Below are 26,887 nucleotides of genomic sequence, written 5' to 3'. Positions count from 1 at the left end.
CAAACATTTTATGAATCTTTATTTTAAAAGCATCTCAAAAATATTAAAATCATTTATTCAGTATCACAATTCACACTGTCAAAAATACAATCATCTCAGTCACACTTACATTCAAATATATAAAAATATAAATGAAAACAATTGTTTTAGAAAAATAGTTAATTGCCAAGTCAAAGTGAGGCACTTGRTAAAAGTATTGTTATCTGCTGGCAAAACAGTTACTGTGTGATTGAGTTGTAATACTGTCACCCTAAAAATTGTCTTTCCACTTGTTCCTTAAGTTATGATGGCTTTAAATATTCCATTGACTGTGCACAGTCCGTCTCTATCGTTTGTTACCATACACCATGTGGAATACCTATGTGGTTTCTTAGAAAAAAGAAAAATATTATGACATAACCGGAAATATATCCTCTGAGAGAGATTGGTCAGAACATCAAAATGTTTGAGAAGGCACATTATTTCAAATCTCTCCACTTCTCAAAAGTACATGAAAAGCAATGACTGTAAGGTACATGGTATAACAAACATAAAGTTCAACACTGGTTGCAATGGCAGAAAGATACTGCTTAAAATGAAAAGCACATGACAGACAGAGCATTTGTTTTTACACTGAAATGAAATGGATTGTTGGTCAGTCAGTAAAAGAGTGTCTTGCATATTTGGTTACAAAGCCTCAGTATGCAATATCCCCTGAACAGTTCTTGAGGACTGGAAAGTACCAGAGGTCTCTGGTGGTGGCACTGTCTCCCAGCCCAGCAGTCTCAATGTACTACACAACAACCAGATTCCTCATGCTTGTGCAGAAGAGACATTCTGGAGAAGGTTTTGGAACAGTTCTTGCATTGGTATTTTTTCACATCCGAATGGGTTTGTAGGTGAGCCCTGAGGTTGGACCTGTCCGCAAAAGCCCTACTGCAATGGGGGCAGGAGAAGGGCTTTTCTCCTGTAAGAGGGGAAAGGAAAAGAAATGTGTCAGTATTCACAGGCGGATAAAAGATACAAACTGACATAGGCCTAATAATGTAGGGCTATTTGCTCCATAATCAACTGTAATAACTTAACTAGCGCATGGACTGATAGTTACTCTTATGTTGCACTGTAAAGGTTAGGAAACACTAGAGCCAAAATCGTTCTTCCCTGACATTATGTCAAGCATGAGATATGGCTTGACATAAAAGTCCAAATCTTTTACTTTTGTGAAAAGTTTAAACCAGAACATAAAATGTTGTACATCATGGAACTTCATAGTCTGAAAACCACACCTTTAACATAAGTTACCACATAACATATAACTGTTTTACACAGGCATTGCAATGCACTTTGCAATATGTATATGATACATACATTTAATAAAAACAGTTCAAACCAGTTATCATAAATGATATATTCCATAAACTGTTGCACATAGTTATCCTAAAACGAAATAGCTGCATGGTGGGCTATCTTCAATATTTCCAAGTAGACTACTGTACAGTAACGGCACTCCAAACCTTTATAGCTACTCACCAGTGTGCGTTCTGATGTGTCCCTGAAGCAACCACGGTCTTGAGAAAGCTTTGCCACATATTTTACAGACACAAGGCAAAGTGTGAGTTCTGATGTGCATTTTTAGTGCTCCAAGACTGACGTACTCCTTTTCGCAATATTTACAACTGAAAGATTTCCTCGTCTGAGCGTCGCAGTGCAGTTGCTTATGCTTCAGCAGTCCAGAATACGTGGAATAGGATTTGTTACACAAACTACATTGGAATTTTTCTGCCTCCACTCCATGAGGATCTGTAAGTTTGGTAAGCATCCGGTCGTCTTCATCGCTCCTGGGGCTCTCGGAGCCGCTGTGGTCTTTGGATGAGGTGTCAGAGAGCGACGAGGGGTATCCAGAAATGGGAGAGAGGTCACTTGGAAGCGGAGATAACGGAAAACTGCTTGTAGTCCATACTGTGATAGGGTTGTATGCGACCGAGCTAAGGATCTCCGGTTGAGGAATGACAGGCAATGGGAGGCCTTTGTAAAGATACGGTGAAATAAATACTGAAAATAGAAACAAAATCATACATTTAGGTGATTAAAAATAACTTCACCGTATAGTAATAATAGGCCTATATATGTCCATGTATTATTTATTTTAAAAAGAGCTGAATAACATCCCCTCATTGAAGAGCACAGATTAGAAAGTTACAAAGTARCAATAACTTTGACATGGAGATGCAATGAAAGTATGAATCCGGATACATTTCAACTATGTATTCGGAAAATAGCCTGGCCGCTGTCAATTTGTAAACTTGTAACAATTTAGTTGCATGTCAGTGTAATCCACGCATCTGTTGAGCGATGGATTTAGAAAACGTATTTGCTTTACCTGTAGGGCTTTCCAGCTCGCTATAATTTGGCTTCTTAGAGGAGTTAATATGTTTCTTGACAAGAAACGATCGTGGCATCTTGGAAAATAAATGTGACTGAAACTTTGGTATAAAACTTTTTTGGTAAATATAACGGTCCCCTCAGGGCGCGACAAATCACTGCAGAGACGGAAATCCTTAGTGCATACGCCAGTGAAGTGTCATTGTAGTGCAGAGAGCGCTGTTGTAACAGTACAGCAGGCAGCAGTAAAGAGCTGTAAATACTCCCTATCAGGTGCATGGGAGGAGTCTCCCAAGACTCCTTTACATGTCAGGCGTCTTCAAACCAATTAAAACCACGTACATTTGTAATGGGCGGAGTCAAGACCCACCCTCTTGGTAGACAGGTGTATTTGTGTGTGGAGTGGGGAGTGGGGAGATTTGTGGACTGGTGGTGGTGGTGATGGTGTTTGGGCTTGTAGCTGGAGACAGCTGTGATATAAGGATACATACCAGTGCAATCGTCGGAATGTGCAGGTTGTTGGTAATGAGCGTTGTGTGTTGCATAGCTCAGAAGGCATGACAATCGATAGCCTGTTCAATGGCATGGAGGACTAATTTAATGAGGGATATAATTGTAAAAACACATCTGCATGGTATTAAATGATATTGCTTCCTATGTGCTACACAGCATACACACATGTTTGATTATTTATTGATGTATACCCTTTCCCCAATCCAGTGACATGTAATTTATGCACAAACAGGGGATAGTGGAAACCAACTCCATTACTGTTCACATTGTCATTGAATGGGATTGTCCTCAACGAAGCTTCCTCTGATGTCAGTGTGAATGCAGGTAGTAAATCATACATTTCCTTGTCAATAATCCAATAAAGTATTCTTCCTTCAAATGTCAATCTAACTAGTTGGCTTTCAAGGTCAGTCTGAACAGCATAATTACATTTACCTCTGTCTGCTGAGCCTGCTGAGCGGAGCCTGCAAAGGAGAAGGAAATGTATCACTCTACGCCCCCTTGTGTCCAGTTAACTCTTCGCAATGGCATTATTTGGCCAAATGAATGAAACAAAGGATGAATTTGAATAGTTCCCATATCAAATAAGATTGGCAAATTCAGCAATTTTTTTGAATCTTATTGCGTTGCTAACTTAAAGTTAATTGTGAACTGGTTATCTTATCTTCAAAACCTAATTGGAGACAATAAATAATGTCCTTCTTTCCTGGCTAAATTATAAGGGTAGGAGGGGTTATCTGTGTATAATTAGTTGGATGGCTCCATTTTTGATGGGTGAGACCTAATAAACTGTCTTGACTGACCATGTGTGTATTTGTCTGACAACACACTGTGGAATGGATGTGCAGCTCATATTGTTTGTTAATATTTGTATTTTTGCATGTTTGAATGTTAGTGTTGTGTTGTACTTTCTGTTATATTGGTTTTTCGAAATAAACAAAAAARCACAAAGTAAATGTGCGTAAGTTTTCCATGGTGAGAAGGCATCAATGTTTCACAAAGATAGTCTGTGTGCACTAACTGAAATTTTGGATGAGCTATACCGCACTTAAAACACACCTTTATTGTGAAAACACAAGTCAATACTGCAGCTTTCCGCATCTAAATCAACATGGATACCCAATATATAGGGGTTACTCACAAGGTACAGTGCCTTGCAAAACGATTCATCCCCCTTTGGCGTTAATTCCACGTTGTAAGGCAGCAGAATAGGAAAAATGCCAAGGGGGTGAATACTTTCGCAAGCCACTGTAGTACTGTATAGGGATTTGATGCTAAAACAGATGGGTGTGCATCGTCTTCAATCTAATCAGGTCATGTCCAGGGCAGCAAAGTGTTAATTTGATGAAATGTTCTATAAATAAGATCAACAATCATTAGAAAATCACCTGAAACAACAATAACTAATTTTTGAAAAGAGAATAAAATGCCTGTGAGATGAATTCATGACTAAGAAACCTTATGTGGTGCAAGTGATAATAGCATTCAAATTCACATTTTTTTTTAAATTTAATTTTGTTATTTAACCTTTATTTAACTCTTTTATAAGGGCCATTTTATCTCTCAGGTCTATGATGCTCAAATTGGTCTCACTTTAATCAACTGTGTATAAAATTGGTAGTTAAGATGGTAATTCAATGCACTTACAAAGGGGAACGCAATTATTTTAAGTCCTATGTAACAACTTAATGTTATTACAATGTCATGACAGAGTTATTACACAGGTATAAGAGCAACTTCATGTAAAGTGTTAGACTTTGGGACAGTGTGTTGTGTAGAAAAAAACAGAGACACTATTGCAATCATATACATATGTAGACCTACTCTCTTTATGGCTATACATAGCTCTGATTGCAATACACCTGCAACTAGAAAACCTGCACAGCTGCTCACCCAATAAAGGCTGCAGGGTAGAGGATCTTACGGCACTGAACCCAGCTGTCTGTTAATGTATTGAGGAGTTGAAACTGAGTTTCCTGATCTGATGTGAGATACACATTGAATTGGCTCCTTTGTATCTGCTTTTGCGGTAATTTTCTTCAGGACGCATTCCCTAACCAAACCATACCGCAGTGGTCGCCGATAATTGCCTTTTAAAGCGCTCCTTGGACCGGAGACATTTTGCTTGTACTTATCTTAGGCTATGTGCATAATTGATTTTCTTAATCAACGGTGAACGTACATTCACAGTAATTTCCTCATTGGGAGAAATGTGAGTGGTCCGTGAGTAAAATTAACAACTGAGGCGATTGACGTGAGTTTAAACAAATCGYATATGATTTTTAGCCAGTCATTTTGGCACCAGGGCGCACGGCAAGGGAAAATGTGAAACTGTATCTATCCCATGCCTTGCTGGCGTCGACTGTCGAAGGAAAGGATGCCCTGTCTCGTTTCTGCTGGAGAAATATGGAGAGAAAAATTACACGTTTCTCGTGTAGCCTAGGCTAAGTGTGGGATGCTTAACGGTTTCGCACACTGCCTCAGTGTGTGGATATCGTGGGCGACGGTGGCACAAGGATAGGTAGGCTATGATTTCACATAGATTTTTTAGAATCTGCAGCCTTGACTGAATAAATAAAGACATTTCAGCAGGGATTGATGTAAGGGGCCGACTGGATCCAATATCATCACCACCTGTTACCAGAAAATCAGGTAAGCTATATATAAATATTCCAAGTCAACTTCTCGATTTATATTGTATAATACACTGTAATTTGCATTTAAGATGGTAATTCACTGTAGTGGGATATAGCCCACTAGTATATGAGACAATATAATGTATTAATTGTACCTTTAAAAACGTTCACTTTTATTTATACGCCATTTGTAGACTATCACTTTCATAAAGCCTAATTCAGAAGCCAGTAGGCTATGCTCTTCATGATCTATCTAATATCTAATAAGTAKCCTAACAATCTATAATCATTGGCTCTCACATATGCGTAATGTAGCCTACGAAAGGGAACAGTTCATTCAGATTATGATAGAGAACCCATTAAGTGTAAAATATGAAAGGAATTCAGGTTGCAACATGCAGTAGCCTCTTTTGCCGTCTGACGTGTCCAAATGTATAGGTACACGCAGTTCCTTCAGATAGTGCCGTGTCAGTCCTCTTTCTATCCACGATGATGTAAAACAAGGTTGAAGTGCAAGGCAATACACTGCCCATATTATCGACATGGTCATTTTTGTATGATATAGACTTGTAGATGATGGAATTCTGCTGCCACGGTAAGGCAGTTGCTGGTATTAATCGTATTCCAGTTATTTACATGGTTGTACAGCCTACTGATTGTTAGTCTTCTGGAGCTAATAATGTGGAATACATGCAATACCAGCCTGGCCTAATATATCACCAGCCCCATGGCAACCAAACTATAGTCTCTATTCTGGTTTTAATACCTTTTAGGAAGGTATATAGATTTACTTGAAAGCCCCTCCTGAATATTTATGATCTATTATGAATATATATTTAACATTTCCACACTTCTTACAGTAATGTTTGTTAAAGTAAAGACAAATCAACTCAATAACTTGAGGGGTCAGTTGGTGTATATCTTATAATCATTTGGTGGGTGCTTATATTTGTGCTATTTCACACATGTAGAAGTGCATATGAATACATACAGCATGTGTGAATGAGAAATGTATTATTCATTCTCTTTGAGACACCCTCAGAAAGTGGGGTAACAGCCAGGGATAGCCATTATCAACAGTGATCCTGGAGCAATTAGGGTTAAGTGCCTTGCTTATCTACACATTTTTCACCTTGTCAGCTCAGGGATTTGAACTAGTGACCTTTTGGCTACTGGCCCAAAACTCTAACTGCTAGGCTACCCGATGCCCATTGTGCTACCATCCATTGGCTTTAAGATGGAGGTTAAAACCTAGCTAGATTTGATGGACACACTCTTAATTTGTATTAAATGTAAGCTGCTTGCTGAGCTCAATGAAACCATAGGATAGGCTATACCTGTTAGGTCTGTATCATGGCCTTATCATCAATATGCTGTAATTCTTACAAATTCTTCAGAAAGGATTACTGAGCAGTCTAGGTGAATGGTCAAAAAGAGCAATTTGGTTGATGTACAGTATAGTGGCAGATCCTAGTTCCTATGGAATGAAAAGGTAGTGACATGTCATTGACATGTTTATGTTCCGACTATACCCCCTCTCCCCATACAGCTCATACTATAAATCAAAGATCTCTGTCAAGAACATCAGGCTTGAGGGAAATTGGCCAATAGGGTACTGTGACCAGGTGTCAACCAGGCATGACTCTCCTATCTACAGTGTCACATTGTAATGCCATTAAGTACACTTGTAGAAAAATAGATGCCAAATAGAACCCAATAGGGTTCTTCAGCTTGTCCCCATAGGGGAAGCCTTTTTGGTGCTAGGTAGAACCCTCTGTAAGTGGTTCTTCATAGAATCCTCAAATAAGGGTTCTATACCTAGAACCCTCCATGAATGGTTCTAATGTGCTATAACACTTTTATCAGATGTTGTTATCTTTCAAATTAAACTATTTTTGACAATACATAACGTATATCATAAAGCATTTCTTTGAGAGCCTAGTTATACCCTAACACTGTGGTCTGAAACTCCTGGTTTACTGGCCACATCAGGCCTACAAGTCACATTATGCTTGCTTGCAAAGTGATGTGTAATTCCTATTGGAATCCAGACAAAGTAAGGATATCTAACGATTGTAACGTTTAGTCAACTGCAACCTGCATTCAGAATGACTGCCAGGGTAGGGAAAATTAATTCATTAAAGAGACTACATAAATCATATAAACCGGAACAACCATCTCAGTAACAGGTGCAATAAATCAAACTATTAACTAATTTAAATGATTTATCTTTGTGTAGCATAATCAACCAATCAAAAAGTACCTTCAGAAAGTATTCACACCCGAGGCCTCCCGAGTGGCACTGCATCGCAGTGCTTGAGGCATCACAACATACCTGGGTTCAATCGCTGGCTGTGACTGGGACACCCATGAGGCGGTGCACAATGGTTAGGGGAGGGTTTGTCCTGCTGGGATTTCCTTGTCCCATTGTGCTCTTCAGCTGGATGGTGCGGCTGGCTTCCAGGTTGTGTGGTTTGGCAGGGTCGTGTTTTGGTGTAAACATGACCTTTGCCTCTCCTGAGTCCGTAGGACAAGACTGTAACTACCAATTGGATATCACCAAAAAGTTTTTTTCCACATTTTGTTGTGTTACAGCCTGATTTTAATATTGATTAAATGGAGATTTATTTTATCACTAGCCCACATTTGTATTTGGTCTTGACTCGGTCTCGGAGAGTGAGGACTCATAATTTCTTCCCGACACCAGCGGAGTACAAAAGTCATAATTATCCGTTTCCATTCAGCCAGCCCACAAAACCGCTTAGCAAGGCCAAATATATACACTCCTATCTTGAAACATGAATATCTTAACAGCCTTTATAACTATTATACACATGTTTGCACAGTGGTGAACCTATAGGTCTTCAGTGTGTGACAGGTTGGTGATTCTGAAAGGACAGCCACCGTAATACCAGCGCACTCATGTAGGAGAGTGCACCTTTTGTAAAACACAAAGGGCCAGTTGTGTAGTGTAGGGTATACGCAGGTAAGCCATATACCCCCCAAAATATTCAGTGGGCATTGCTTACACTCACTTCTTAATCCCTACTGATGCATATCAAAGTAGTCTAGTGGAGGTATACGACTTATCAATTAATAGAGAAATCATGCACAAAGTAGCCTACACAATCGCAAAGCACGTGAAATATATGCACATGCGTGCCACACACATAGTCTAGTTTCAGCGGGCAGCAAGAGTGTGCAGTTCTCAACTGGTTTTGGCATGGAGTAGCTCACAGAAGAATGACATCGGTAGCCGGTAGGGTAGGAAAGACATTTCAACAGTAAATGATAACTAAGGCAACAATGGGTATGCAAACCAGGTATTGAAAAAGTTTAGTCCGAAGTGTTGGTTAGTCGGCTATTGTGATGCACAATTGTCATCATATGTTGTTTGCATCAGGGGCATAGACATGGATGGGCCTGGGTGGACAGAGGCCCACCCACCGGGGAGCCAATCAGATTGATGTGGTTTAAGCATTGTTGTGGACTTAAGACCATCACATTGTATTCTATAAAAAAAGGGTGATTTGAGAGTGAAAATCTGAAACATTTCTAGGAAAACAGATTTTTCACACAGGGAGCCTTTCCTTCGCTGGGCGAGCTGTTTGGGAACTTTTGGGCAAAATTAGAGTATACCCACTTCTCCAGCCACCACTACACCACTGTATAGGGCCCATGGAAAGACAGCAGTCACACACAGCATGATGTTAAAGGATAAGCAGTTCATCAACTCTGACATAATAATCCAGTAAGTAGGTCCTAATCATAAGAATACAAAAACAGAACCATTAAGTATTACCCAGACTAAATGTACAAATATTACTTCCCATTGTAAAAAAACATTTCACGTTTAGCACACAAAGTAAACGGTGACCTAAAGTTTCAAGTGGAACTGACAGCGTTTTAACTACTTTGCCACCACAAACCGATGCTGGCACTAAGACTGCACTTAATGCTCAATGAGCTGTATTGATCAGCTATGAAAAGCCAACTGACATTTACTCCTGAGGTGCTGACCTGTTGCACCCTCTACAACCACTGTGAATATTATTATTTGACCCTGCTGGTCATCTTTGAACGTTTGAACATCTTGGCCATGTACTGTTATAATCTCCACCCAGTACAGCCAGAAGAGGACTGGCCACCCTTCAGAGCCTGGTCCCGCTCTAGGTTTCTTCCTAGGTTCTGGCCTTTCTATGGAGTTTTTCCTAGCCACTGTGCTTCTACATCTGCATTGCTTGCTGTTTGGGGTTGTAGGCTGGGTTTCTGTACAGCACTTTGTGACATCAGCTGAGGTAAAAAGGGCTTTATAAATAAATTTGATTGATATAAGGCCATAAGCAAACAGGAAAATGCTCATCCAGAGGCAGTGCTCCTAGTGGCTGGGGACTTTAATGTAGGGAAACTTAAATCYGTTTTACCTCATTTCTACCAGCATGTTAATTCTAGACCACCTTTACTCCACACACAGAGACGCGTACAAAGCTCTCCCTCGCCCTCCATTTGGCATATCTGACCATAATTCTATCCTCCTGATTTCTGCTTACGAGCAAAAACTAAAGCAGGTAGCACCAGKGACTTGCTCAATACAGAAGTGGTCAGATGACGCAGATGCTAAGCTACAGGACTGTTTTGCTAGCACAGACTGGAATATGTTCTGGGACTCTTCCGATGGCATTGAGGAGTACACCACATCAGTCATTGGCTTCATCCATAAGTTCATCGATGACGTCGTCCTGACAGTGACCGTACATACATACCCCAACCAGAAGCCATGGATTACAGGCAACATCCGCACTGAGCTAAAGGGTAGAGCTGCCACTTTCAAGGAGCGGGACTCTAACCCGGACGCTTATAAGAACTCCCGCTATGCCCTCAGATGAACCAACAAACAGGCAAAGTGTCAATACAGGACTAAGATTGAATCGTACTACACTGGCTCCGATGCTCATCGGATGTGGCAGGGCTTGCAAACTATTAAAGACTACAAAGGGAAGCACAGCCGCGAGCTGCCCAGTGACACAAGCCTACCAGACAAGCTAAAATACTTCTATGCTCGTTTTGAGGCAAGCAACACTGAAGCACATGAGAGCATCAGCTGTTCCGGACGACTGTGTGATCACGCYCTCCGTAGCCGATGTGAGTAAGACCTTTAAACAGGTCAATATTCACAAGGCCGCAGGGCCAGACGGATTACCAGGACATGTACTCCGAGCATGAACTGACCAACTGGCAAGTGTCTTCACTGACATTTTCAACCTGTTCCTGACTGAGTGTGTAATACCAACATGTTTCAAGCAGAGCACCATAGTCCCTGTGCCCAAGAACACTAAGGTAACCTGCCTAAATGACCACCGACCCATAGCACTCACGTCTGTAGCCATGAAGTGCTTTGAAAGGCTGGTCATAGCTCACATCAAAACCATTATCCTAGAAACCCTAGACCCACTCCAATTTGCATACCGCCCCAACAGATCCACAGATGATGCCATCTCTTTTGCACTCTACACTGCCCTTTCCCACCTGGACAAAAGGAACACCTATGTGAGAATGCTATTCATTGACGACAGCTCAGCGTTCAACACCATAGTGCCCTCTAAGCTCATCACTAAGCTAAGGACCCTGGGACTAAACACCTCCCTCTGCAACTGGATCCTAGACTTCCTGACGGACCATCCCCAGGTGGTAAGGGGAGGTAACAACACATCTGCACGCTTTCCTCAACACAGGGGCCCCTAAGGGGTGCGTGCCTTGTCCCCTCCTGTACTCTCTGTTCACCCATGACTGCATGGCCAGGAACAACTCCAGCACCATCATTAAGTTTGTCGACGACACAATAATAGTATGCCTGATCACCGACAACAGCCTATAGGGCCGTGTGGTGCCAGGATAACAACCTCTCCCTCAACGTGATCAAGAAAAAGGAGATGATTGTGGACTACAGGAATAGGAGGACCAAGAACGCCCCCATTCTCATCGTCAGGGCTGTAGTGGAGCAAGTTAAGAACTTCAAGTTCCTTGGCGTCCACATCACCAACAAACTATCATGGTCCAAACACACCAAGACAGTCGTGAAGAGGGCACGACAAAGCCTATTCCACCTCAGGAGACGGAAAAGATTTGGCATGGGTTCTCAGATCCTCAAAAAGTTCTACAGCTGCACCATCGAGAGCATCCTGACTGGTTGCATCACTGCCTGGTATGGCAACTGCTCGTCCTCTGACCGCAAGGCACTACAGAGGGTAGTGTGTACAGTCCGGTACATCACAGGGGCCAAGCTTCCTGCCATCCAGGACCTCTATACCAGGCGGTGTCAGAGGAAGGCCCTAAAAATTGTTAAAGACTCCAGCCAACCTAGTCATAGACTGTTCTCTCTGCTACCGCACGGCAAGCGGACATGGAGCRCCAAGTCTAGGTCCAAAGGCTTCTTATCAGCCTCTACCTCCAAGCTATAAGACTCCTGAACAGCTAATCAAATGGCTACCCAGACTATTTACATTGCCCCCCCACCCCCTATTTTATGCTGCTGCTACTCTGTTTGTTATCTATGCATAGTCACTTTACCTCTACCTACCTGTACATATTACCTCAATTACCTCGTCCAACCTGTGCCCCCACACATTGCCTCTGTACCAAACGTGCACTTTGCACTTGCAATTTGATGAATGCGAAAAGAGACATCTGTTACAAAAACACCTATGTGTAGTGTTAATGAAATTCTGAGATTGTCATTAGGCCTACACTTAGCCTGAATTGATGCATCATCCACTGTTGTCCACGTGCGCCTCGATCTCAGCAACTTATCTCCGCCTTGTCGCAAGCGTCTCAGTTACTCAATATGTAAGTGTTCTCCTTAAACCACAACACAATTTGGAGTGTATACCACCCGTTTTCCAGTCAATTCACACATTGTTAGTGTGTCTGATATGCAGTAATGTTAACTAATAGGGTACTAGCATATAGTTTTTTTTTGGGGCATGTTGTATTAATTGTGATAGGCTCATGTTTTACTGGTAAGGTGTACCCCCACTATTTATTTTACTGGACGATATGTCCGGACCATACTGCCTTACTACTACTAGTAGTAGGCCTTAGTAGTAGTAGTAGTAGTAGTAATAGCTTACCTGTTGATTAACTGGGAAGTTTCTGTTTATCTTCTTCACCTGTAAAATCAAACATTAAACTAATTGCAACATAATACACAAAGATTACATTTGGTAGCAATTGATTTTATAGTCCAGAGACTATTATTTATGTTGCGTATTTATTACTACGGAAATAATAAGTTATTACTCACTGGTTTGTGTCACTGAAACACCATTTGTTGGCTGTATAACATTTCATTAAGTATCATCATACCAGTATAATATGCTCCTCTTTGAGAACACACACACTCAGTCTAGCATGGGCACCAAAAACCAAACGGCTAACTCTCTATTTACAACATTCTTATGTTATCCCCACAGACATAAAGAACACTGTTGAAGTGAAACTACTTAATGTATTCAATGTATGTAAATTGCTAAATGGATAGAGTCATTTCTGCAAGGACCTGAAGCTGTTCCAAAAAAGTCAGTCTGTCTGTCTGTCTGTCTGTCTGTCTGTCTGTCTGTCTGTCTGTCTGTCTGTCTGTCTGTCTGTCTGTCTGTCTGTCTGTCTGTCTGTCTGTCTGTCTGTCTGTCTGTCTGTCTGGTCTGTCTGTCTGTCTGTCTGTCTGTCTGTCTGTCTGTCTGTCTGTCTGTCTGTCTGTCTGTCTGTCTGGTCTGTCTGTCTGTCTGTCTGTCTGTCTGTCTGTCTGTCTGGTCTGTCTGTCTGTCTGTCTGTCTGTCTGTCTCGTCTGTGTGTGTGTGTGTGTGTGTGTGTGTGTGTGTGTGTACGGTAGCTTTGCACTTCAAACTTGTTTTAGAGAGTTGTCCACCAGTTGGTCCCACATCTCTTTAAGATTCAATTAATAAGTTTGTTTTCGATTTCGTTTTGATGCAACAATGTAACCGTTGAAAGTTTGAGAAAAAAAGTCTGTAGAGCTAGAAAGCTAATAATTGATGTGGGGAAGAGGATACCTCGTCAGTTGCACAAATTAATGCATTTAACCAAACCCCTATGACTCAAAGTGGTGCAGGTGGCTGCCTTAATKGATATCATCTGTGCCTGGGGAACAATTGTTAGGGGTTAACTTCCTTGCTCAAGAGCAGAATGGCAAATTTTTCCACTTTACTGGCTCGGGGGATTTGAAGCGGCAACCTTTCAGTTACTGGCCCAATGCTTTTAACTGCTAGGCTACAATGTGGACATAGCGTTGGAGAAAATGCATGACTTTGTAGACCAAGATTATTTGATAATGTCAAATATTTATTCATGCTGATTTGCAAACTACTGATGTTTTCATGTCTGCTAAATTGTGCCAAATGAAAGCCAATTCCACTGTGAAAAGACAAATGAGAAGCACTGATSCTGATGTTGCCCTTTAGCTATGGCTGCTGCGCTGCCTCTGAAGGAAAGCTGAAGAGGGTATAGAAAGGCTGGATGTCATGGTTGTGGCTATGGACATCTTCATCCCAATTTACTGTAGTCCCAGAGCTGAGCGGGGGAAAGAGGAAGACTATATCACACCTCATATTTCTGTACACTCTGGAGAGGGACTGTTTGGTCGTCCATCCATCTGTATGAATTGTCCCAGATGTTGACTGGATTTCACTGTGGAGGTATGCTATAAGGGTTTGTGTGATGAGTACACAGTAGCGCAAAGAGATTTTACTGTAGATGCTTCAGTCAATCATTCAGTCAGTGTACCTCAGAGTGTTATCTCTCTGTTTTCTGCAGAGTCACTGTTGTGCAAAAATAAAATATAGTTGCTGTAGTCCTCTGGCCCAGGCAGTGCAGAGCGATGAGTAATCAAGTCAATCCTCACCAACTCTCATAACACAAAACACACAACACTCATTTAATATGCTTAACTGATGTAGTGGTCTCTGACTCAGAATAATCTGGAAGAAATTATACTATTGTTGTTGATTCTGAGTCATCTAAAATGTCAGTACCATGGCTGGTCTAAGGGCTGGGCGGTATACCGTATTTTACTATATACCGTTCCCCTAGGAAACACCCACCAAGACTTTGGTTCCTACCAAGTCAAAATAACTCCTCCCTGGCATTTTCATGTCAAACACTGTATTCAAGGTGCCCACTACTGTATTCTAACTATAGAATTCGAATAATCATTCTATTTCCATGATTCCAACATGGAAGTCAATTGCTAGTCAAATCGCAATTGTAACATTTGGTTAAAAATAAGGCCTAGATTTTTTTGCCCATATTGTGCAGCCCTACGTGGCAGTGTGTAAATAATCTCAAATGAGTGCAGGAAATGCAGAAATTGATGAAAATGTAGAAATTGTTTTGGGGTTGTAGTTTAATTTAACGGTATAAAACAATCAGTTAGATGGAGAAAGACCAATGAAGAAAGACCCATTGAAATCAGTTAGAATTTATGTGTTGCCACCCTAGGGTCACGCACTAGTTCTAATGCAAATGTAGAATTTGTAATATTCAAATACATAAAATAACGTAAATTACCATACTGTCAAAAAAAAGTTAAATAATATATTTTGGCCATATTGCCAAGCCCTAGCAGGTTTGCAATCTCTCTGTCAACCCTCTCATTGGCTAGAGTGGTCCCACCTGATCTTGCCTCCTCCTGACTGCTTTCCATTTTTAAGACATTCATTTTCATTGTTAGAGCGGCCACTGGAGTATTTGGTCAATATAATGGATCATCTGTGATCACACACGATAACTGAAATTTGTTAGTCACACACAATATCTCAATTGGCCCAAGCGGGGTCGCTGCATCATTCGTGGGGGACAAAATGTTTACCGTTGTCCCTCATGATGAAGTTGGGGAGGGTACTGTGGATCTGTCTTGGTCTGTATGTTTGTTTGTATGTTAGTCACATGCTATATGGGCTCCCGAGTGGTGCAGCGGTCTAAGGCACGCATCTCAGTGCTAAAGGCCTCACTATAGACATCCTAGTTTGAATCCAGGCTGTAAACCAGCCGTGATTAGGAGTCCCATAGAGCGGCGCACAATTGGCCCAGCGTCGTCCGGGTTTGGCCTGTGTAGGCCATCATTGTTAATAAGAATTTGTTCTTAACTGACTTTCATAGTTAAATAAAAAATATATATCTTAGAACTGGCCCGATTTTGACGAAACTTGGGTGAATGATGCGTCTTGCCATAGAGTTCCGGAATTTACAAACAAGAGATTGAAAAAGAAAACTTTGAAAGGTCATGCCCCTCACCYCGTTTGACCTAAAGTCATGAAATCTGGTACACAGGTCCCTCTCCTCACAAGGAACACATTTCCCTCAAGGACGCATAAGGTTTCCCATGATTAATTTTCTGTAATTTTGAATTTTGTGAAAAACATTTAAAAGGCTACTCTTCTGGCACCGAATGACCGATCTGCACCAAACTTGATAAGTGGCATTTATGGACAATGGTTTCTCAACACAATATTTTCCAGACTAGCACCTAAAACATGGCTGCACTGACCAATAAACATTGACCAATAAACATTCAGGTAGGCGTGGTCTGGCACATAAATGCATATAAATCAGTAAAGGATATTCGTATTCTATTGCAATTTGGTACACATGTTGCAAACTGTGTCAAGACTCAACATATGCAAGAACATTCATATCAACCACACAGTGGTGCTATAATGGGCACATGTTTATATCTCTTGATCTGTTTGAAATTTGGCACACATGCTCAGGGATATGAGTCTAACTAACCCACGCGATATCTCAGACACCACTGCCCTGATTTTGACTAAACTTTGGTGAATGATGTGTCTTGCCATAGAGATCCGGCATGTACAACATTACACGGATTGGCCTAAGGAGGCCACTATAGTAATCAACTGTACGTACGTTAGTCACACGCAATATATCAGACACAGCTAGCCCGATTTTGACGAAACTTGGGTGAATGCATCATTGGCATAGAGATCCGTCATTTACAAAATGACACTGATTGGCCCAAAGGGGGCGATGCATCATTTGTCGGTGACGACATGTTTACTCTTGTCTTGTTTCTTAATGACTTTTGTGCTGTATTGCAACTTAAAAATATAAATAGATTTCAGCTGTGTTTTGTCAATGTGGGAATGAGTTAAAATGCACAATGTTTGGTTAGAGCATGTACAGCACATTGGCTCAAATTGGTCATTTATTTTAGACAATACAAGTTCTAATGTTTGCTTATTACAGACAGTAAGTAATGACTTTATCATTTGCCTTAGAAGGGCAATTTTGTCAGTTATATATTAGACGCCAGGTAAATGCCATACAGGGTCTTGAATCATTGTTTGGTGACTGTTAATTGCTGCAGATGTGAAATATGTTTTCCAATTTGTCATGAAATTGCAAAATCTCTAGGAGTAGCCAACTATTTAGGAACAACTCCACATAATTACACAATTCATCTGGTATAAATGTACAAAAGGAGAGCTCTGTCAGATTTTTCTCAAACTGAAGTGAGGACTTTCTTACTTTCTCCTTTGACGTACATGAAATGAAGGCTAAATACTATTATTTATTGTAATATATATATTATTTTGGTGCATTATTTCTGGTGCTATTTATCCTTCAGACACTATACCACCAGTCTTCGAATTGCTTTACAGTACAACCATTACCCTTAGCATTTCAAGTCTTTTGATGATTTCACCCTCCCCCCCATAGATACAGTCTGTTTTAGAAAAATAATAGGCAATGTCCTCTGACAGTGGAAAGCTGTTTCTATCAGGCCGATGCTTACTGCAATACACTTGGGTTATTTATCTTTCATGTCTGTGTATCCTCACAGCATGGTATTATATCCACCCCCCAAAGCTCCCTCCTGTAGGACTAGCTTGTTACACTGCTAAATATGACTGCTACTTGATTCTTATGTTGTACTTCATGTTATTTTTCTCAGAAATTAACAATTCATTATACGAGGCACTGTAATGTACATGGATAACTATGAGTTAAATGAATGCATTAATGCTAATTGAGACAACCATGTCCGATTATCTGCTTCACTTCACTCAAGCCATTAACTTAATAATTGGTATATTATCCTCTGTTCTTAATAGAACACAATCAATTCATTTCAATTAAGAAACTCACTGGAGAAAAAAATATGAAACCCACCAGGGGGTGAACAGTTGACCTCTAAACAATCAGTTACACCTCTTTAAAACCACAATCCAGAGTTAGTGTTTAAGCCCAGACACTTGGTTAGGTATAAATCTGAGGATTGGGGCTGGGGAAACGTAAGCAGAACTCTCAAATTCATTAACAGAGCCATGGACGCAAGGACCGACAGTCCATGAGTTTGTCATAAAAGCTTTTAAAAACATGTTGAAGCTATACATTGTATGTTTACACAACTGTATATCCCCACAACACAATATTTGGTCATAATGAACAATTCCTGGATATTCCGTGCTTTAATGGGGCGGCACCAGTTTGTGAAATGCTCCTGTTGGACTTAAGTTGACACCCACCGGATAGTTCTAGGCTGTGCCATGCCAAATACCATTCATCACAATCAAGAAGGTCAGGAAGCGGGTCCATAAATGTGTCCGTCACTAATTTACCTCTGCTCCCTCACTCTTACTGCTGAATGGACCTGGCCTGAATGGACCAGGTATAAATGGTACAGTGAAATGCTTACTTGCAAGCTTTCCTTAACAATGCAGTACAAATATCAATAATATTCGAAGTCAAATAAAGAATATAACAAGTAATTAAAAAATGGTATATATAGTTGTATACACAATATAGTATACACGTAGTAGTATACACAATAGGATATACAGTATAAAGTATGAAGTTATAAAGTCAATAGTGTCTTGGTTGAGCAGTTGAATAAAAAGTATATAAATTGTACAGCAGCTTGAACAGTGTGTGTGTGTGTTGTGTGTGTGTGTGTGTGTGTGTGTGTGTGTGTGTGTGTGTGTGTGTGTGTGTGTGTGTGTGTGTAATGTAGGCTTGAATGTGTGGAGAGTCAATGCCAATAGTCTCTAAGGTGCAGGTCTGAGCAGTCATTTAAAAACAATTTTTTTCATTTAGCAGACGATCTAATCCAGAGCGATTTACAGTAAAATCAGATGATGTGAGAGAATGTGTTCAACTCACAATCACTCAGCATCAACATGGAAAAAGGGCCAGCACTCACACAGACTGTTGTGGCTCAGGTATTAGCTAACTTCTAATCTCAAGAAGTAATGACAATGTCTTCCTCTTTCCTATCCACTCCTTATAAGATTGACAGAATAAGGAAAGCTACCGTGGTTAATGCTGGGAGAGGTTTGACAGTCCCTTTTTACAAATGACAAGAACTCAGGACCTAGCAGAATATACAAAACCACCACACACTCACAGCCAAGCATAGACCTACTGTAAGTAGTATTTGAAAACAGTATACAAATTAAGATGCTCTTGAATCTGAGAGCTTCTCTGTAAATACTGAGCAAATGATTAGTTGCTTCCCGAGGTTAGCCTTTGGAAATCAGTGCGAAGATCAAGCGCTGTTTTTCTTAGAGAAAGAATGTGTAGAAATCGAGCCCGTACAAGATAAGAACATTACTGTTTATTATAATAAAACTGCATGGTAAGGGCTATGCAATGAGATAGACTTCAACTGTTTAATTTGAGAGATTCAACTCACTGCTGTATCATAAGACTGCTCATGCTTATTTGGTCACCAATTAATTTAGATTGATTTCTCTAAACAAACCAAGTTTGTGCATTTGGTTATTATTCCATTTACCTGATGACTGTGTAGGTTTGGCCATGAGGCTATACAATAGCCATGGTTTAGACTATGAAAATACTGTAGTTACTTTGGTTTGAATATGGCCTCTGGCCGGTTTGGCTCCTGGTCAAAGACTGAGGTAGATAAGAACCCATAGAGATAGATCTGGTAGTTTCATATCATATATCTCAATGGAAGAATCCACCCGGAGAGAGGAAGGAATGGAGATGGGCGGTGGGGAAGGTGGGATGCAGAAATCAGCCAGCAGACCATTGTGACATTTGTCGCTGTTTATATAACGTGTAGGTGGAAGGGTAGGCAGGGTTGAAAATGTTTTGTCATCTGATTGAGTGAAGCTTTTTTACTGAACCTACAGTGAGCTACAAAAGTATTGGGACAGTGACAATTTTTTACAACTTTCTCACTCATCATTATTCACGGTTCATTCAGAACTATCTGTGATCATGGTAGCATCCACATTAATGTAGAAGTGTTTGGAAACATATTCTATTCTTATTTACAATAAAAATGACTCCAAAATGACACAATTCATTATTTACCTTTCATTTCTATTGGGTACAACATAATCTGAAACACAACCAAAACAAACAGTAAATGCATCCAACAAGTTTGGAGAGTCACAAGCTTGGTGTAGTCATTGCGTGCTAGGAATATGGGACCAAATACTAAACGTTTGACTACTTGAATACACATCTAAGTTAATTTGTTCCAATACATTTTGTCCCCTTAAATGGGGGGACTATGTACAAAAGGTGCTGTAATTTCTAAACGGTTCACTCGATATGGATGAAAATACCATCAAATTAAAGCTGACAGTTTGCACTTTAACCTCATAGTCATTTTATTATTTCCATACAGAGCCAAAACAAGCGAAAACGTGTCACTGTCCCAATACTTTTGGAGCCTACTGTATTTGTTAATTTCAACTAATGAGCGAGAATGGATCKCTCACCTGGGTCATTAGTGTGTTGTATCCAAAACAGAGCTGTACTTGCTAAAAGCTTTAATCTCACATGTCAGATTTGACAGATATGTCTAAATAAAYAGTATGTCAGAATATATGCCATATCCAGAGACATACTTGTCTGCTTCCATAAGACTACTAAAGCTTAAGCCTACAGCTATTATATCCACCTCCCTTAGATTCAGGTCACTTCACCAATGTAGCCAGTAGGCTAAATGGCTGCTCTATTCCTCGAGGAGCGACACCGGCTGTCTTCAGGTCCTAGGCAAGGCGATGTCTCCATCAGCCAACACCTTCCAAGCGGATTAAGCGTTTTAACTCCTCTCTACTCTATGCAAACTTTCCCCTGCTATTGTTTCAAAGCCAAGAGTGCTATTCGAGAGAAACACTGTGCAATAAATTGGTTTCGGGGGAAATATCTGATAGCGTGCCTGTGAGATGCGCTGACTCAACTTAAATTGTACAAAAGGTTCAGCTCAGTGTATCTTACTCGGATTCACGCAGTGAAGTCAACTGCTTGCCCTTGTCAGTATGTTCTTGAGGGCACCTGCTGGAAGCAGGCCTGCATTTGTCTTCAAACATACAATACATACCGTATGTAAAACAATTCCTATTTTAGATGAACATTTTAGGACTTACAAGGTCAGATGTGGACATTCATTGTTAAAGACGATCTAAAATGGTGTCAGTAGACATCACTCAATGTGTTGGCAGGCTCCAGATGAAATGCCACAGTATTGAGAGACATTCCAAAGTCTATGTTTTAAATAAAGGTTTTTAAATGGTTCATTTAGTATAGTCTTGGATGCAGAGGGAAAAGATTTACATAACATGATGAGGTATAGTTTCAAATGTGAATGAAAAGCGAGTGAAAAAGTCTTAAAACAATGATCACAGAGGCAGCTTGCCACYACAGCTCAGTGATATCGTGTCAAGAAAGGCACGCTAATGAGCAGAATTTCTCCTGAGGTTTCGATTGCAACACAACAAAACACCTCTGCAGAAATGTTTGTGCTTGGCATACAAATGACAAGGACACAGAAGAACATGAATTAATGAATGGGACTTGCAAAGCAAGTATATCATGTTGTCGTTTCTACTGTAGGCGCATAAAGTATGTATAGTTGAAGTCGAAGTTTACATACAGTTAGGTTGTAATTTCTTGTTAACAAACTATAGTTTTGGCAAGTCGGTTAGGACGTCTACTTTGTGCATGACACAAGTAATTTTTCCAATAATTGTTTACAGACAGATTATTTCACTTACAATTCACTGTATCACAATTCCAGTTGGTCAGAAGTTAACATACACTAAGTTCACTGTGCCTTTAAAGAGCTTTGGAAATGCCAGAAAATGATGTCATGGCTTTAGAAGCTTCTGATAGGCTAATTGACATAATTTGAGTCAATTGGAGGTGTACCTGTGGATGTGTTTCAAGGTCTACCTTCAAACTCTTTGCCTCTTTGCTTGACATCATGGGAAAATCTAAAGAAATCAGCCAAGACCTCAGAAAAAATTTGTRGCCCTCCACAAGTCTGGTTCATCCTTCCAAACGACTGAAGGTACCACATTCATCTGTACAAACAATAGTACGCAAGTATAAATACCATGGGACCACGCAGCCATCATACCGCTCAGGGAGGAGACGCGTTCTGTCTGCTAGAGATGAACGTACTTTGGTGCGAAAAGTGCAAATCAATCCCAGAACAACAGCAAAGGACCTTGTGAAGATGCTGGAGGAAACAGGTACAAAGTATCTATATCCACAGTAAAACGAGTCCTATATCGACATAACCTGAAAGGCCGCTCAGCAAGGAAGAAGCCACTGCTCCAAAACCCTATAAAAAGCCAGACTACGGTTTGCAACTGCACATGGGGACAACGATCGTACTTCTTGGAGAAATGTCCTCTGGTCTGATGAACAAAAATAGAACTGTTTGCCATAATGACCATCGTTATGTTTGGAGGAAAAAGGGGAAGCTTGGAAGCCGAAGAACACCATCCCAACCGATTATCCCAATTATCCCAATTATGTGGATATATTGAAGCAACATCTCAAGACATCAGTCAGGAAGTTAAAGCTTGCCAAATGGGTCTTCCAAATGGGCAATGACCCAAGCATACTTCCAAAGTTGTGTCAAAATGGCTTAAGGACAAAACTCAAGGTATTGGAGTAGCCATCACAAACCCTGACCTCAATCCCATAGAAAATTTGTGGGCAGAACTGAAAAAGTGTGTGCAAGCAAGGAGCCTACAAACCTGACTCGGTTACACCAGCTCTGTCAGGAGGAATGGCCAAAATTCACCCAACTTATTGTGGGAAGCTTGTGAAGGCTACCTGAAACGTTGACCCAAGTTAAACAATTTAAAAGGCAATGCTACCAAATACTTATTGAGTGTATGTAAACTTCTGACCCACTGGGAATGTGATGAAAGAAATAAAAGCTGAAATAAATCATTCTCTCTACTATTATCTGCCATTTACATTCTTAAAATAAAAATGGTGATCCTAACTGACTAAGACAGGATTTTTTAGAATGTCAGGAATTGTGAAAAAATTAGTTTAATCTATTTGGCTAAGGTGTATGTAAACTTCCGACTTCAACTGTATACGTATGCATGTATGTATGGAGCATAATGTATTTACATTTTTTTTCACGTTTTCAATTACTGTTGACAAATAATGCATTCCGATTATTGCATATATTGTAATGGACACCTATGATGTTAGTAAAATACTTTTTTGAAGGTTGTACTGATTATAATGAGTTAAGCTATTTGCCAGCTACGTGTGGCGCCATGTTTGTTGACATTATACAATGTATTCTGGGTGTCACATAATCTGCCAGACCAAAGATGTTATAATGAGGTGAATGAATGGTTCACTCCTCTTTCGGGTAAACTTTCGGAAGTGATGGAAGTGAAGTGGATGATCGTAGACGACACCCCCCCCCTTCAACATGCAAACTATAAACAGACCAAACTCATCTTGTCTCCTCTTATTATCTTTGGTTGACGCGGGGAAAAAAACAATCATGGCGGCGCCCACAAACTACCCATCGTTGTATTACAGCTGCGATTTCTAGAAAGTGTTTTACTCAATTAATGTGATTAATTATAACTAGTAATTGCTATCAGCTAATTAATATAGTCGTTTATGTCAGCCGGGAGTTATAAAAGTATGACCGCTTGTGTTATGTCGATCTTTCCTCAGTTAGCGCTAGGACAAATGTATTCTACATTTTCCGGATTGGATGATTGTGTTATGCTGTAGCTACTTCTGTGAACGTCTGAACATTGCATCCAAAAATAAACTGCTCACATTCTGGACATAACTTTGTAAGGACTGTGTTTGTGCAAAATGTTTCTGAAAAATCAGTGTGGCCAGMYCAAATGCTGATTGTTGCRTCATTCGAAACTGGACGTYCTAAATAMGCGTTCTAATYACACCGGTTTGATCGTACACTACAGGGACCACTGTAGRATGATCACACCTGGTGTGTTGGTACGTGTGAAAATGTTAAACCGATTTCAGAAATATGCCAAAAAGGAAAGCAAATCAACTAAATCAACTGTTTGCCCTAGTTAATCATAAGACAGTTATATGTATTTTCCTTCAACTTTCTTGAAACAGCACAGGAATGTGTGTGTGTGAGTGTAATTGGTGCGTATGTCTACACTTTGTGTAGCTGTTAGGGATTATGCTAATGGTGACCTTCTGGTAGAGATTCAAAGGCTTTCCACCCCCCAAAATGTAAGCTATGCCTACCTGGCAGAATGATATCATGATTATTTGCATCAATCCAGTGKCCACTTGTTTTGCAAACTCTGCAACCACATGAGCTCTACAGAAACATTGCTAAACAAACAATGGTYTCTTGCTGGTGYACACTTGCATTAAAGGGTAACTACACCATAAATCCACATGTCTTCTATTTTTCACAGACCTCGAGAGTGGTCTCCTGATGTGGTTTAACCATTTACACTTGTAGTGGCCTGTACGTTATAGTGCTAGATGAAAATGTTTCTTACAGAAGAAATGTTAAAAACATATGCATAACCATGGTAGCAATTGAAAGGGAACAGTTTGGATATGATTGTAAATTGATTAGACCAAAGTGAGGACACAACACTTCACTGTCACACAAGACTGAATCCAAACATTACACTATGTCGTTCATGTGCATTTTACATTTATTGTACTTTTCGCTGCATTTCTTGATAACAAAATCTGAATAAACTCAGGATACATTCAGTAACATGATAAGAATATTCCTGGAAAATGTGTTGTAGTTGCAACATAAGACAAAAAAAGACTGAGGGGACTAACTGTTGTCTCCAAAGTGTGCACAGTTCCTAAGTAATTTCAATGCACTTTTATGACTCAAAAAAAAGTCTTCAACTATAAGGTGCTTTTTTGAGCTCTCCTAGATGTGCCATTGAGGAACTAGAGCGAGCACACTTGTAGTTGTTTTGTTTGGAACACAACCAACGGCGGTCGCTGATTGACTGAATACCCGGGGCGCGAGGTGGTTGGAGATGTCAACAAAGCAGCATGACAGAAATATGATGGCAAGTTTTTGAACTACCCATGGTTTCTTTGAGAAGATATATAAACCGATCTGTGCATTTGAACAACAGCGTAAATACACCTCAAATCAAATTGTAGTGGTCACATACACACGGTTAGCAGATGTTATTGGAGTGTAGAGAAATGCTTGTGCTTCTAGTTCCGACAGTGCAGCAATATTTAACAATTCCACAAAAACTACCTAATACAAACAAATCTAAATAAATGAATGGAATAAGAATGTATACACTACCGTTCAAAAGTTTGGGGTCACTTAGAAATGTCCTTGTTTTTGAAAGAAAAGCAMWTTTTTTGTCCATTAAAATAACATCAAATTGATCCGAAATACAGTGTAGACATTCTTAATGTTGTAAATGACCATTGTAGCTGGAAATGTCTGTTATTTTATTGCAAAGTTTCCTAGGGACTGTAAGCGAGGCAGCCCTCTCTGTCGGAGCCATCTCATTTGCTTTACTTTACCACCTATTTTACTTTTCATGTCAAAAACCAAATGACCACTGCTGCACACGCTGCCACTGTTCTTGTCAGATTAGATTGTACTATTTAGAATGAGTAGCCAGCTCACGAAAGAACTAGTGCATAGCTAGCTAACATAATGTCACAAAGCACGATACGCTAGCCAGTTAACTTTCATTCTGAAATAGCTTCATATTTCCGAGTTAGTCAGATATTAGTTTAGAAACACTTTGGCATGGKAGCTAACTAGCTAGCAAGCCACCAGCTAGCTATAGCTAGCTAGCTGCTTATCAAAGGTAGACAGCTAACTTATTAATCTGATCAAATAAATCTACAGACCACATATGTAGGCTACTGTACACTATATCATTAAAAATCAAAAGCTATTTCCATGTGAAAATGTTATGGGATTTGCTCCATTGGCTTTGTTGGTAGGCCATTCTRATAGGCCTACATTATGCTCAAATAGACACAATAGCCTATTGGCTACAGTCTAAAACTGTTAATGTGAGCTGGAAGTTGCACAGAATTCTCACAATGTTCAAGTTTCTGCTCACAAGACCTGAAATTTGCTCAGTGTCCAAATAAATTTGAGGRGATATTGGTTGAATCCCAGACGAAACTTTAACGTTCTTATAGCTTTAACGAAAAGACAATATACAGTATYCCATTGAGCCCTTTTCAGCCATTGCCGAGATGTGTTGGACAGGTCTTTACAAACATTTCCGTGGTCAAAACATTAACAGGAAAAAACGACAGTGACAAGAAAGAGTATGAAAGAGTCGCAGGAGTAAAATGAAAGCAATCAATCCAGGGAGATTTAAGTGACAATTGGATTTTGCACACCTCAAACACAGGAAATAGATGGTTGAAAAAGACAGATCCTCAGGTGGGAGGGGCATGCATGTTGCTAGCTCTATTGCCAACATGACTARCTAAGTTATAAAATACGATGCAATTCAGGGAAGCAATTCAGGGAAACAGATCATCATTTTGGTGCGCATAGAAAGGAGTCATGAGTGCATTCAGGGACATGTGCTGCCGTGAATTTTCTTCACAGTTGACAAACACATGCTCATTCYGTTCAGAAAAACCCAGGGTATGAAGCCAAAGTGAGCTTTATGATATGGAAATGTGAAGTGCACATTTGGACTCACAAGTGTGTGGCTTGCTTGTATGACATCAAAGCTGTATTTACAATAATCTTCAACGTCTCATCTATAGAAATACATAGAGTCCTTTTCATTTACAGCATTTCCCTCACTCGGTCAATAAAAATGTGCAAAAGTTGCCCAATTAATGSGAGGGATGGGGCCAACTTCTCAGGTTCAGAACAACTGTAAGTTAAAATCCATATAGTTTAGCGCTGTGAAGCGCAGAGCCTAAGGTCTGAAGTCCTATAGCATGTTATTGTACAGCCACTGCGTTCCAATTTAGGTTTTTATCAGTGTCTAAATCTGCCATTTTCAACCCGTATATGTAACAGTATAACTTTAAACCGTCCCCTCGCCCCGACCTCGGGCGCGAACCAGGGA

The 26,887-nt window shown here is 40.2% G+C and overlaps 2 protein-coding genes across 2 annotated transcripts in view; one reads left to right on the top strand and one right to left on the bottom strand.

Moving 5' to 3' along the window:
• Positions 1–249: 249 nt before the first annotated feature.
• Positions 250–2,528, bottom strand: snai2 (snail family zinc finger 2). The gene is made up of 3 exons (XM_024010282.2): positions 2,360–2,528; positions 1,510–2,031; positions 250–946 (listed from the first exon to the last, which is right to left on the bottom strand). Exons 1-3 carry the CDS (start codon positions 2,436–2,438, stop codon positions 765–767), a joined length of 783 nt encoding a protein of 260 aa, XP_023866050.1. The 5' UTR covers positions 2,439–2,528; the 3' UTR covers positions 250–764.
• A 2,307-nt stretch (positions 2,529–4,835) lies between these two features.
• The window catches only part of sntg1 (syntrophin, gamma 1), a 63,012-nt gene continuing 40,960 nt past the window's right edge, over positions 4,836–26,887 (top strand). Inside the window, exon 1 of the mRNA XM_024009260.2 lies at positions 4,836–5,526. The gene's annotated coding sequence lies outside the window, so the exon portion shown is untranslated. The remainder of the gene's footprint in view (positions 5,527–26,887) is intronic.

The sequence above is a fragment of the Salvelinus sp. IW2-2015 genome, linkage group LG19, assembly GCF_002910315.2.
Source record: "Salvelinus sp. IW2-2015 linkage group LG19, ASM291031v2, whole genome shotgun sequence".
Lineage (NCBI taxonomy): Eukaryota > Metazoa > Chordata > Actinopteri > Salmoniformes > Salmonidae > Salvelinus > Salvelinus sp. IW2-2015.
The sequence above is the reverse complement of the archived record's forward strand: the minus strand, read 5'-3'. Positions and strand labels throughout refer to the sequence as shown.

What these genes read in the sequence shown, in the direction of transcription:
- snai2 (XM_024010282.2), bottom strand. Translation starts at nt 2,438, where the DNA reads ATGCCACGATCGTTTCTTGTCAAGAAACATATTAACTCCTCTAAGAAG. An exon ending in CGAGCTGGAAAGCCCTACAG is followed by an intron (nt 2,032 to 2,359) that starts GTAAAGCAAATA and finishes TTCTATTTTCAG; the next exon opens with TATTTATTTCACCGTATCTT. An exon ending in ACACATCAGAACGCACACTG is followed by an intron (nt 947 to 1,509) that starts GTGAGTAGCTAT and finishes CCCCTCTTACAG; the next exon opens with GAGAAAAGCCCTTCTCCTGC.